General features: G+C 40.3%; 1 protein-coding gene across 1 annotated transcript; it reads left to right on the plus strand.

Moving 5' to 3' along the window:
* The first annotated feature begins 1,550 nt into the window (after window positions 1-1,550).
* phgdh (phosphoglycerate dehydrogenase) lies at window positions 1,551-13,951 on the plus strand. Its single transcript, XM_008278689.1, has 12 exons — window positions 1,551-2,025; window positions 4,759-4,910; window positions 4,996-5,061; window positions 5,162-5,216; window positions 5,479-5,577; window positions 5,671-5,803; window positions 5,901-6,049; window positions 8,253-8,405; window positions 9,660-9,798; window positions 10,020-10,147; window positions 10,246-10,468; window positions 13,017-13,951. Exons 1-12 carry the CDS (start codon window positions 1,888-1,890, stop codon window positions 13,169-13,171), a joined length of 1,590 nt encoding a protein of 529 aa, XP_008276911.1. The 5' UTR covers window positions 1,551-1,887; the 3' UTR covers window positions 13,172-13,951.
* Window positions 13,952-14,046: the final 95 nt, after the last annotated feature.

The raw sequence follows: 14,046 nt of genomic DNA on the forward strand, positions 1-14,046 counted from the left end.
AGGCGAAAACTGAAAGTTGCAATTGCCGCTCCTAAACTGGTTTTTGTTTTCTTGTATCTTAAGCCTGTGTTTGTTTAAATGTGGTTAACTTTTCTCCCACGTCAGCTCTTGCCATGGATGCTTTTAGAATGCTTTGTAGTGTGAGACTTTAATCTCAAGGGTTAGATAAAGCATTTAGTGTTTGTTACCAACCTTTTTCAGCTCAATGTAGGTTATGTCTGTTTTTTTTAATGTAAATTGCTGTTTCATCGTAGGAGTAACTCTTTGGAGATCAAGAAAGTTATCTATCTATCTATCTATGTGCTATTCCAGCCTTATTTTAACTTTTTTATTTGATGTATTGAAATGTATGTTATCGCTTTCTACTCATAGGCACTGCATTTCTTATGTTATGTCATTTTTTTTCTGAGCATTATCCTGCACAAGAATTTCCTTTAGGATGATTAAAGTTTTATCTTTTCTATCTAAACACATGTAACTATAGAGTGCAATTGCAGCTCTTGAACTGGATCATGTTTTCTTGTATCTTACTACTGTGTTTGTTTTAATGTGCTTTACTTTTGTCTTATGTCAGTTGTTGTTGTGGTTATTTTATAATCCTTTCTGACCAGGTCTTCTGCCAGAACAGACTCCACCTGGTGAACAGACTGAGGTCCTTCAGTGTGCAGGAAGGCCTCCTGAGGACTTTTTACAACTCGGTGGTGGCGTCTCGATCCTGTGGAGGCGGTGGGTGACAGGAGGATGATGACAAAGCATGGACAATCCCACCCCCTACATGGGACTGTAAGAGCCCTGGAAAGCTCCATCAGTGCTTCTTCATCCACGCTGTACCAAAGAGAGGCAGCGCAGGTCCTTTCTCCCTCTGCTGTGAGACTCTACAACCAGCTATGTTCCCAGTAGACCAACAATGTGCAATATCTCCTTTATATCAGTAAACAATTCCCATTCATATTTAGAAATATTTGTTATATTACACTGGTTATTTGCACTATTCCATGATGTGTGTGTGTCTATACGTTTGCATTTGCACTGTTCTTATATTCTTATTCTTATGTTTTTATTCTTTATTTTTTAAAATATCTTTTATATCCCCTTTCTACATTCTGTGCTTACACTATTCTTTTTATATGTGTATTTTTATACTTATGTTTGCACTATTTCTTATATGTAATTCTTTCTTTCTAGTAAGTGTGGATCTCTGTGCGTACTACTGCTGACAACACTGTGGATTTCTATCTCCACTGTGAGATAAATGAAGGCATATCTTATCTCTTATCTTCTTTTAAAAGAGAAATTTTGATCTCAAATAAAAGTTAAACAAAAAATAAAATCATGCCTTTTATTTGGATTTAAATACGAGATTATAGTTTTATATTTCTCTTAGAATTTGTACACTGAGCAGTTATGAGATTTAAGGGGCGAAATCAAACAAGAAAACTATTATAACTAATAAATACGTTTAAAAAGTGTTGGGTAATATTCTCAAACATCTTACACTTATTGTACATTTTGTATTTTATATTTCTTTATTGTTTATCAGTATTCATGATGGTGGTAACTTCATCTCTGTGCTGTAACAACCACATTTCCCCTTGAGGATTATTAAAACAATAAAGCTTCCACACTTGAGTGTCCTCCATCCTCTCCTCAGACTGGTTCCCAGCTCCCCCCCTCAGCTGGTCCCAGTCCACGTCAGAGCGTCACAGGCTGTGGAGGCGGGTCCGCGCCTGAAGGGGGCCGTCTTAAACCCGGCACAACCATTCAAAACCAGCAGAGGGAAAGCGATCCTCCTGTTGTCCATCACTTCACCCACACCACCAGCCACTCAACACCCGCCGGTGGCCCGACACAGCGCGACCAAACCCGGAGAGAGAAAACCCCACCAAGATGGCCCCGATCTCCATCCGAGCGGTGCTGATCAGCGAGAGCGTGGACCCGCGCTGCAGGGCGATCCTGGAGGAAAACGGCATCCGAGTCACCGAGAAGCCCGGCATGAAGAAGGATGAGCTGATCGCAGAGATTAAGGTAAAGCAGCATTTTATAGTAGTAATGGTTTCAGCAGCTTCCTCCAAAGTTCAGTCTCCCCGGCTGGCATCGCAGGAAACGCGCTGCTGCACTTGTTTCTGGAGGAAAGTCAAAGTGTTCAAGACACGAACCGGTAGTTTTATTACAGGCACAGTTTAATCTTTGAATCGCTCCTCCACACACGTTTTTTATCAGATTGAGGTGTGCCAGTTGATTTTTTTTTTCTTCTGAGTTTAGTACCGCCCATTGAGAAGCTGATGCAACTCATCTCTGACTTTACCGGCGGCTCTCCCATCACAGGCTCACTAATGCAGCTCAATGTAATGTGCACAGGAGCTGCAGGCATGGCCCAGCAGTCTGCAGGCTTCATCCTGATGACTGCCCCGTTTTCAAGATATTTTACAGGAAATACAATATGACATGTGCTCTTGGCAAAATGAGGTCATCTCATTGTTTTCTTAGCCCATGCTCCACAGCAGTGTGCCTGAAGTCTGATTTATGTCATTTGCAGATGTAGAGTCACATGTAAAGGTTTGCCTTGGAAACACATGCTTTCATGAAAGCTACTTAATCATTCCAGTGGCCGACCTTTTAAATCAGAGATATGAGTGCAGGTGAGGACAAAAAGTGCATCTATACAGTCTCATACCTTAAAATCCCAAATAAATGACAATCAGAGCAAAAAAATTCTGTCTATTCCTGACAATAAATCTACATCCATAACCTAATCCTAACATATCTAACTACAGCAACTTACAATTAATTAATAATTGTTATTTTATTGCTTTGCGAGGTCATGTTTTATGAGTAGTTATAAGGAAACATCCGTACTAACAGTTATATTATTACTGCTGCAGATGTCCTAATGAGAGACCGTGAAGCAGAAACATTTCCTAACATGACAGAAAAGTATTTTGACTTTAATAAGCAGATCAGACTTTCCCAAACAGTAAAATAATGTCCCATCGTTTTTGATAAATTATACCATATTGGTGTCCAGGGCTTTAATGCTTCATTGGACTAGATCCAGAGCTATTTTTTTTGCTCTTACTTTTGCAAAAAAAAGGTTGAAAGTTCTTATCCAGTGCCCAGTGAAGGCAGTGCAGACTACATGTGTCAGATTAGAAACAATGTGTAGCAACAAATGTGTTCTCATGCAAAGTGAGTGCTCTGTGATTTTCTGCATCTGTGGGGCCCTGAGGCCTGCAGTGAGCAGGGGGCTGCCTTTACCCACCACCCCTCCTCTGCTTATGTAACCAGCCCATTAAACCCAGCAGTTGGTTCAGACAAACCAAAGTTACAAAACGTACACATTCTGTACACAGCTGAGCACTGATCTCTCTTCAGCCCTCTATTAGACGAGGGAGATGTAACACTGCTGCTTCATCAATCTGTTAAAGTGAAAACGTTTTGACTCTCAGACGTACTGTAGGTCACCTTTAATGTTCCTCACAGCTTCACACCCTCAACAGCGACTGATTGAGCCACAGAAAGTGCACAACATTTACCCTACGTGCAAGATCGGACAGCCCATCAAGTGATGTGTACTGCACGAGGACACTTTTAGTCACATTATTACTGAGTTTAGTGCAGGGGTCTCCAACTCCGGTCCTCGTGAGCTACTGTCCTGCAGGTTTTAGATGTTTCCGTACTGCAGCATACTCAAATTAATGGATCGTTCACAGACTTGTGTAGAACTTGACAACAAGCTGTTGGAGATCCACTAATGTGAGTCAGCTCTGTTGCACTACGGAAACATCTAAAACCTGCAGGACAGTAGCTCACGAGGACCAGAGTTGGAGATTCCTGGTTTAGTGCATCCTCCAGAACAGCAGATTGGATTAGGTTGCAGCTTTTACAGCATCACTCGCCACACTGTTTCATCACCCTCTGTACGATACAACAGCACATCATAATCTTGATCTGTTGATGCAGCTGCATGCAGTTCAGACATTCATAAAAGTGATACATAAAGGTTTGTAAATCCAACTTAGTAAGATTGCTGTTGCAGCTTTTACAGAAATGTGAGCAGGCTGCTCATTCAGACATGAAGCCGACACATTCAGATGCTGTCAGATTAACAGAGAGGAGTTCATGTCTAGAAGGGATGATAGTTTTGGTTTATTTAGTGTTCACACAAGCTTCTAAGAATGATTCAGGAGTAATAAATACAAAGTCATATTAACTGAAATTGTTGACTGTTGAAAGTCTGAACTAGGCACCTTAATAATAAGAACAATGACCGCCTCATTTCACTTGTTTCTCAGCTCAACACACCTCCTCTTTCACTTTCTGCTGGATGAGGGGAAAATTCACGCTCCCTCGAGCTGAACAGCATGCACGTTACCATAGTTACACAATGGTCTGGTGTAAAAATAGGAAATACTTCACGTATACAGACGGGCTTTAACAGTTTGTGGTGCTGAAATGTGCTATCATAGTAAATATGTGGTGCATGGACATAGTAGACCAGGTAGCCTGAAAAACATGCCAGAAATCATTTTGACAAGACCAAAAATAAAAGATGTGAAATTAAAACTGAGTGAGTCCAAAATATTAATCACTTCTGACACAGTGCTGCTCATGAAGCAAGAGGAGGCAATAATGTGGGATTTAACCGTCTTATCAAGTCGGTTTCTGTCAAAAAAAAAAACCTTTGCATGGATTAAAGCACCACAGCTAACTTCTATGTGCAGCCTTGAACGACAACCATGTGCTTCTCTTCACCTTCAGGACTACGATGGCCTTGTGGTTAGATCAGCCACCAAAGTAACAGCTGATGTGATCAACGCTGCTAATAATCTCAAAATCATTGGAAGAGCCGGGACCGGCGTGGACAACGTGGACGTTGATGCTGCCACGAAAAAGGGCATCATTGTCATGAAGTAAGTGTCTGTTTTGTGCACAAATTAGTTGTTTTTTTCGGTGCATTTCTCATCTAACTTACTGTGTGTTAACTGTTTTCTCCAGCACTCCAAGTGGTAACACGATCAGCGCCGCAGAGCTGACATGTGCCCTGCTGATGAGCCTTTCAAGGCAAGATGACACACGCTCTTACAACAAACAACACGCTCAGCAGTTTTAATTGCACTGAAGTCCTGTAAAATTTTCCATTATTGTGTCAATGTGCTTTTAGAAATGTGCCTCAAGCGACAATGTCAATGAAGCAGGGGAACTGGGATCGCAAAAAGGTACACAGAGATTTTGGTTTGCCCACGTGTGTGTGTGCACGTGCGCGTGTGCGTGTATATGTGTACGTGTGCGTGTGTGTGTGTGTGTGTGTGCATGTGTGTGCTCTTGGAATGTCTGTTTTCGCTCGGCCACAAAAAACAATTAGGGTTGCATGGTTGCCTCCATTGTTCGTCCGATTGTTAATAATCAAATGTGACACTTGGATCTGTGCAGTTTGTAGATGTTGTCATCTGGGTCATTGTTTTGTTTCTAATTTTACAGTTCATGGGTGCAGAGCTGTTTGGCAAAGTGCTCGGAATAGTTGGACTTGGAAGAATAGGGAAAGAAGTCGCGTCAAGAATGCAGTCATTTGGCATGAAGGTAAATATCGAGACCACGACACGATGAGACCGTGTGCTCACAATAATCGGTGGCTCAGACCTTTTTTTGTTGTTGTTGTTGTCTTCTTGTCAGACTATCGGCTACGATCCCATCACTCCACCAGAGGTGTCGGCCAGCTGGGGGGTGGAGCAGATGTCTCTGGAGCAGCTTTGGCCTCAGTGTGACTACATCACTGTCCACACGCCCCTCATGCCCTCTACTGTTGGTGAGCTTCACGCTGCCTCTCCTCTCTGTTCTCTAGTTACGTGGCCATCACAGTCTGCATCCGTAGATTTCACGTTTCATGTGTTTTTGTGCCCAAGGTCTGCTTAATGATGAAACGTTTGCCAAGTGCAAGAAAGGAGTGAAGGTTGTGAACTGTGCGAGAGGAGGCATCATCGACGAGGACGCTCTCCTCAGAGCTTTGGAGTCTGGACAGTGTGGAGGAGCAGGGCTTGATGTCTTTGTTGAGGTAAGATCGCAGCAAGAAAAGCTGTAATGTTGCACCAATTACTGGAGTTTGCAAACACAGCATTTTGTTTTGAGAAATAGTATAGCATCCTTGCACCCTTTGAAGCCCCAAACCTTTGAAAGCACAATATTGTTTGTAAATCATTAGATTTTCAACTTTGCGTCACTCCTTGAACTAAACATGTGCAATGTGCATTTCCATTGGGAAAATTAACCAGATCTAAGTGTAAAGTCTTTATATTTTTATCAAATCACTCTATTCCAGTGGTAGCTGGTTAATATGGGGTGCAGGGGTGCTGCCTCACTACTAATGACCAGAGAAAAAGTAGTTCTCAAACACAATATTCAGTTTTAATTATAACAAAATAAAATTAATAATAACATTCATATTATTTTGCCATATTCACAATATTTCTATTATTAACAGATCTGAAATTAGTCTTTACTGCGTGTTTACTAATTTTACACTTCCTGGATGCGGGGCGCCGGCCACATGAGTGTGTATGTAGCTTGAAAAATGTTTCGTGATCATGTGACCTCGGCCCGGGCTCTGATTGGCAGCTGTAGACTTTCTCACGGGGCGCAGCTCGGTGCGTCCCGGAACACGTCCACTTTTGCTGTAAGCCAATTTGTCTTCTGTTGGATATCAAAACTGTCCTTTGACGTTCTTATAACTGAGCTTTCTGACGCCGTCACGCGGCCTTTCCCCTCGTCTTCTACTAAATGACAGCTACTGTCCTGATGGCTTAATGCATCGGCCATGCTGTCAATGGAGAAGACACTGCTCACAGAGATGAGTGACTTCAACCAAAAAGTCATAGAGAAGTTTGCTGAACAGAAAGAGAGGAGAACCAATTTTTTGTTCAAATAGCAGGGCTCCATTTGCGACCTTTTTTTTTTTTTTTGAGTGTGTGAATTGATGAACATGATGATCATGAAGCTGTATTCGTGTCGCTGTAACCAGCACAGGAAGCTGCTGTCTAGACCACAGTGGTGGAAAGTCGTACTTTCATAACTTCTGTGTACTGCAGTATTTACGCTTAAAAATTAGTTCTTCTGGTGGAGCGCACCTGCATTCACAGTTTTTTGGCTCCTAGAAAAGACCACGTGTAGAATACATCTGACATGAGAACGCCCAGTTTATTATTTTTAAAGTCATTTTTGGTCACACACCTGTCTGAGCACCACAGCCACCAACAGCAGCTGCCACAGCCTGCTATGTGGGGCATCAGTGAATCGTAGTGTCTATCGATAAGAAAATGTTCAGCACGTTATATGTTTTGCCTTTGACCAGGTGGGAGGTGCAACAAAATGAGAAAGTGGGTCGTACTGGTGCTACCATTGGAAAGCTAGTCTGGAGCCCTGAATAGTGTTTTTTCATTATTTCTGTTGTGTGTTTTGAGTTTGTACAGATCCTGTAAATATTGATGAAAGTTTGATGAATTGAAATTTACTTTTGGTAAGTCTTAATGATGTTAAATTAGATTACGATTAGAACATCCTCCAAAGGCAGAAAATGTGCTTTCCTATAAGTAATTGTGCCTGATGTTACTTATATTCTAATTTCTGATCTAAAATAAAAGGTCAAACATTTTCACCGGCCGCCACTGCTCTATTCTATATATATATATAATGTAAACTTTTGCCAATAATCAGAAATTTTATTTTTTTTTAAAACAAACAATCAAATAGCCCTGCTCTTCTCGGCACAACACAACTAGAACCAATAGTGATGCGACAAAGACTTTGCAGCTAAACTAGACTTGCTGTGTTTACGTAGAGCAGATATGGGAAGTACGGGAAGAAATTAAATATATAGGCAGGAAAACAAAAGCATAAAATCACCCTTTTTTAATTTTTTGCTTCAGCATTGGTAACACCTGTGGACACTTGGAAAAAGTTTTTTTAAAATTTTTTTTTTTAAATTTTAGTGAAATAAATATATTTTTCTCTTTTTTCATAATCTATGGCACTATATGTTGTTACTGTGCACAAAATACATTTGATTTATTAGCCACAGTTGTGCTGTTTGCATGGAAGTCCAGGATTTAGTATTACAGTGAAAAATGAACTGACAATTAGTAGAAATATGACAAAAAATGCCCCTAAACTGCTTATAGTTCAGAGGGTTAATGCCACATTATTATCAACAAAGAAAATGCTGTAGCTGACATGTTGCTATGTGTTCATGTTTTTTTCTACAGGAACCACCTAAGAACCGCTCACTGGTGGATCATCCCAACGTCATCAGCTGTCCTCACCTGGGCGCCAGCACCAAGGAGGCTCAGGCTCGCTGTGGGCAGGACATCGCTCTGCAGATCGTGGACATGGTGAAGGGCAACAAGCTGGTCGGAGCAGTAAGTCAATGTTCTTCCACTGTTTAAACAACTGACTGCTCAGACAATGAGTTTCATTGTTGAGAAATATGTTGAAGGGGTGATTCTGGTACGACTCGTGAGAGATGTGTTCTAGACAAATGCAGCAGAGTTTGAAATGTTTGGAAGAAGATGGCTGAATCCTATACCTCCTATAAAACAACTGAATAGAAACTTTCAAAATTCATCCCTGAGGTTTCTAAAGTAAGCTCAGTTATTTCTAACACAAGCCACAGAGAACATTATGCTGTTTTTGCACACAGCGATCTTCATGTGTCCTTTTCTATTAAAAAGTTAGCAGAATCTACAGCAACAGGAGATAGATAATGCTTAGTTAAACCTAAGTTTAATGTTACCCTCCGAGCTCCAAACAGGTTCTGGGCTTTTTTTTTGCCCCTGTCACATTTTTTATGACTACAGCCATAATAGAAATAAAAAGAACTTGGAAATGTCTTTTGTGCAATATGATGCAGCTTTAATGTCAAAAAATGTTTAAAATAAATAAATAAACTCAAATTTCCTGGATTATTGTTTTTGAATTTGAAAAAAGAAAACTTAAATCAACATGTACAGCACTTTTCTAAGTGATTCTACAAACTCTAGATATTTTACTACTTGCATTATTCATCCATCCATTATCTACACACCGCTTAATCCTCACTGGGGTCGCGGGGGGCTGGAGTCTATCCCAGCTGACTCAGGGTGAAGGCAGGGGACACCCTGGACATATATGTGTTCTATCAATTCTAATGGAAGAACAGCCTGTGCTTCAGATGAAATGTGCCCAATGTTTTTGTCATGTGACTGTTGCTCACAGCAGAAGTCAAAGCTTTGTGGCTACACTGAGAAGGACAGATTTTTTTTCTTTTCTTTTTTCAGTTCTTAGAATTTCTGGCTCGTGCAAAAGATTCATTTTGGGCACATTTTTTCAACAAGACTTGTAAAGTAAAGTGATTGAACTAAAATATCTTAATTTTAAGCTCAGATTTGGATCATTTTCAGACTTTACGACAACTCACTCTGGTTTTTTGTTTCTGACTTTGATAATAGTGGAATAATGGTGACTTTTTTTTTTTTTTTTGAAAAAGATAACTTGACTTTGAAACACACACGTGGGTTTTGGGGTTTCGGGGTTAAAGAAACCAGGGTGATCAAGTCATTTCTTAGTCTTCCATCCACCCTCTGTTTTTAAATTTTGGCGTTTCACTAAACCATCCTGTTTCTTCTTGTGTACAGGTAAATGCCCAGGTGTTGGCCAGCACGTTCTCCCAGGAATCTCAACAGCTGATCAAGCTCGGAGAAGCAGTTGGAGCCGTGCTGCAGTCGTGCAGCGCTTCTAAGAAACCTTTCAGTTGTGTTCAGATCACTACGAAAGGTAAAATTACTGGTCTAACCTGTTTGTGTAGGCAGAGACTTGAAGGAGGGATCATGTCATAGAAAGGGAATGTTGTTCTCCCTCTAGTGGTGTCATTGTGACACTGGCACTGTGTTTGATGCAGGTCGGTGTGTGTCTGTATGTTCTGTTGTAGTGAATTATGAACCTCTTGCTCGTAGTGGCACCTAACACTCCATTATGTACTGTTTTCTACAAACCAGGGGACTGCATGAAGTCCTGCGCTGGTTACATGACTTCAGCTGTTCTGGTTGGTTTGCTCAATCAGGATTCTGGATGTTGCCCGAACTTCATCAATGTTCTGAACTTAGCCAAGGACACTGGAATCACGGTACAACTTCAGCTCATTCTGGCAAATAGCACATGACAATATTAGTGTTTTTCTGGGAAAACAGTCTTTCCATTCATGTTCATGCATGTGCTCCTCAGGTAAACCAAACCCACTGGGAGTTGGACGGGGCGTCTGAAGGTGTGTGCAAAGTGGAGATCGCAGCCAACGGCTGCAGCTATAAAGCCAGCGGCTCAGTTCAAGGTGGTGTTCCAGTTCTGCTGGAGCTGAGCGACAGCGTGTTCAGACAGCCCATCGCTCTCACTGGAAACATGCTGTTCTTCAAGGCCTCTGCCAGTCCGCAGCTCCTGTCCTCAGTGGCTGGTAAGAAATGTAGATGGGTGACATTCAACTCACAATCAGCTCTGTAAAACTGAAGCCACAGCTAACAGTTACAACCAGTTTGTGTCTCTGTGTTGACAAGGTTTTGGTGGATTTGTAAGTGTAAGTGGAGTTTTTACATGTATAGGCAGCGTTCACAGTCAGCCTATAAAACAACACAGTAAAGTCTCCTTTCAAGCCTCCACTAAGCTACCACTTCCAGTCCATTTATGGTCTGAAGGCTGATTTTGCCAGCAGCAGTTGTCTCCATAAAACTTTTCTGGGCACCTTCAGCTCATCACATTTTAAGACCTTTATGTCTAAACCAACAAATATACATTAAGTTCAAAACATCTGTGTTATACTTCTGTAGAAATTAAAATAAATAACCGGTCTATAACACATTCCATTTCTAAATTTTGAGGAAAAGTTTGGAAGCTTGAACACAACAATGTAGACAAAATACATCAAGGAGCTTTAGAGCTAGAGTCAGTGGGATCGTAGAAGTGTAAACTGGTGCTAACAGCTGAAGATCTACGCATTTAGAAAACATTTCATTCAGAGCAAATGTAAACTGACAAAAGATAAATACCATTAAACAACGTAACTAGGCTACAACTCTGACAGGCAGCAATGTATACACAGATACGACGTACTGTATTGAAACTGGTGGAGGATAAAGACAACAAAGAGCTCTGAAAGACCCACAGCCAATGGACACGATCATCAGGCGTGTTTAGGAGTGTAAGAGGTTGTAAGTTAAAGTGAAGGACTTTTGTCTGCTGTTGTTATTTGGTCTGGAAATGTGTCTTCTGAGACTTATGGATGATTGAGGCGTTGTGCAATAACTGCAAAAGCAGCATGTAGGTATGCAGGTAGGCAGGTACATGGTTTAAAGGTAGAGTGACTGCAGTGATTGGATGGACTTTTTCAAGGATAACACTTTTTTAAAAAAATCATTATTATTATCAGAGCACTTGATTGACTCACTGGTGGGATGGAAAGAAACTTTATTCTAAAGCCCCTCTCAGATTTATGCTCTTTTCTATTATTCTTAATCGTAACTTTAGACTTCGATACACTTTTTTGATCCACAAGGGAAATTGTTTTATCACAGTAGCACAAAATAAATAATTATATAAGAATGTACAAGAAATGAAAATAAAATAAAAACATGAAGTAAAAAAGCAAGCAGGAAAAAAAGAATACAATACGAAGCTTTCCATATGTACGATTTACAATTTTACATTTTTTATTTTTTTATGCCAAATAAAGAAAGACAAATAATAATAATTAATATTACTATTAATGATGATAATAATAACAACAATAATAAAATAAGACAATAAAATTAAAATAAAAAAAATGAAAATAAAGATAAAATATAAATACTACTGCCACTGTAACACTTGTGCAAAAATAGGAGTGGAGGAGTTATCTGATGCTTTGGTGGCTTCATGTCTCAATGAGCCATCTGGTCACTTTTCCATCAAAGCTGCAACAGTAGTCTGATTACTGTTGGAACTAACAACATTTCCGCATCAGTTTCACCATGGCACAAGTCACACATAACTGATGTACTTCTAGTTGTGTGATGTTATGTTATGCTGTGTGCAGACACAGGGGATGCATATGACTTAAGTATTGTTATTTTCTTGTACTTTCTATATTTTTGGATGCTGCTGTGGCGTCTAAATTTCCCCCAATGGGGGATGAATATAAGTATTCTATTCTATTCTATTCTATTCTATTCTATTCTATTCTATTCTATTATTTTGGGATGGTTTCTCCACATTTCAGTGCCAGTATTGGTCTAAAACATTGCTAAGCGCACAAACACAACTTGCTGTCAAAATCACAAAACACATCGCCCAATAACGTTGCTCTTCACTTTCATATCTCTTACAGACTAACAGGTGAGATAAATGACACTCACCAAACATTGACATAATCTGAGTTTGACTAAACATTAACAGGAGCTTAAGTTTAGTTTGTTGCCTCCAGCTGTTTATACAACACCTGCAGCAGGATCAGTGTGAGCATCTCCAAAGCAAGGCAGCTTTTAGCACATGAAACAAGTTCATTAATTGCTTACAATTATAAATGATCCCTGACGTGGAAACGGGATAAATCAGGCTCTAGCGGCAGGTCACGCTGTATTCTTCATCTCATCAGACATGTGAGCCGTCACATGGAGCCACAGTTTATAAGCTGCTGGTAAATAGCAGATAGCAGATTTAGATTTATCACATGTCTGAAAAGGGCTAAAAAATAACATAAAGTGCTTCTGGAATGCATCGTATACTGTAACCAAAATGAACATTGGAGTAGGTGGTAAATGGTAGGGAGTGTTTCTGTCAAAAACAAAACATGTACACCGTCGTCAAAGCCAGAACTGCAAACCGTACTTTTCTCCACTGCTGCTTTGCTCACAGCTCTTCTTAAACACGTTCAATTTAGATGAACGGTGGCTTTGAGAACTAAATTGCAGTATTCAGGGAGACTTTTTTCTTCAAATGAACACCTATTTTCTTCTTCCTCCATTGTTTAGGACTGTTGGCCACAGAGGGAGTGGAGATCCAGTCTTTCAGCGCTCCTGCAGACGGCACCGGGGATCTGTGGTTTTGTGTCGGGGTGTCGTCTCTCCTGCGAGACCTCAGTGCCTTGAAGCCTTTGGTCAAAGACGCAGCGCAGCTCAGCATTTAAACGCCAGTAGCCTCACGTCCCGGTGGAACGTTCAGTATCTGAAAATCCTAACAAGAGTGTCTTAATATACCTGCTGGTTCTTTGTGTTTACAGCTAACAACTTGTTTAGAAGTTGAAAACCTGAAGTTTAAAACTTGCATTTTGATAACATTCCAGCGTGTAGATGTTTTGTTTATGAGTTCGTTGTAGTAAAAACTGAATAGAAGGTTTAATTGTCACGTGATGCTCAGTTTGCTGTTTGGCATTTTTAAAGAGAAGATGTGAGTAGAAAAAAAAAGCACTCCAAATGCTTAAACTGAAAAGGGACTGAGCAACACTGCAAACCTGAACACCTTAATGCAGTTTAATACAACAGCTCTGTAATATGACTCCTATTTTGTACTTTTAAAATGTTGACTAAGTGTGTCTCACGTCATTCTTGTCAGTTCTGTGGTTTTTTTTGTTTCACGGTTTACAGTTCTTCATCACATTACGTTGCACAGGGGAGCATGATCAGCATTCTGGTGTAAATGACAGATAACTTGCTTCTCAGATTGTACTGCTCAGTTAAACAACTAAACAGTATTCAGCTGTAAGATGTTAAAATACTACAGACCCCCTGAGTGTAAAATTCATTCCTGGTGTTGTTTTGTGTATTTAGTATGTTTTCAAGCAGCTCAAACACTCTTGTTACTTTTTGCTGTCCGCCTAAATTTCATGAAAATGTTCCCTCAGTTTGTATCATGGAAATGTCAAAGACCATCACTGGATGCATCAATAAACAAAGTGAGACAATCAAAACTCTGACTGCTTCTTACCTGAAGAGTAGATTTTTATTATATTTGCAAATAGGAGCAAGTGTCTCTCAGAGGAGAAGCAGACGTTTCTACACTTGA

Source organism: Stegastes partitus, unplaced genomic scaffold (genome assembly GCF_000690725.1).
Source record: "Stegastes partitus isolate 25-593 unplaced genomic scaffold, Stegastes_partitus-1.0.2 Scaffold130, whole genome shotgun sequence".
Classification (NCBI taxonomy): domain Eukaryota; kingdom Metazoa; phylum Chordata; class Actinopteri; family Pomacentridae; genus Stegastes; species Stegastes partitus.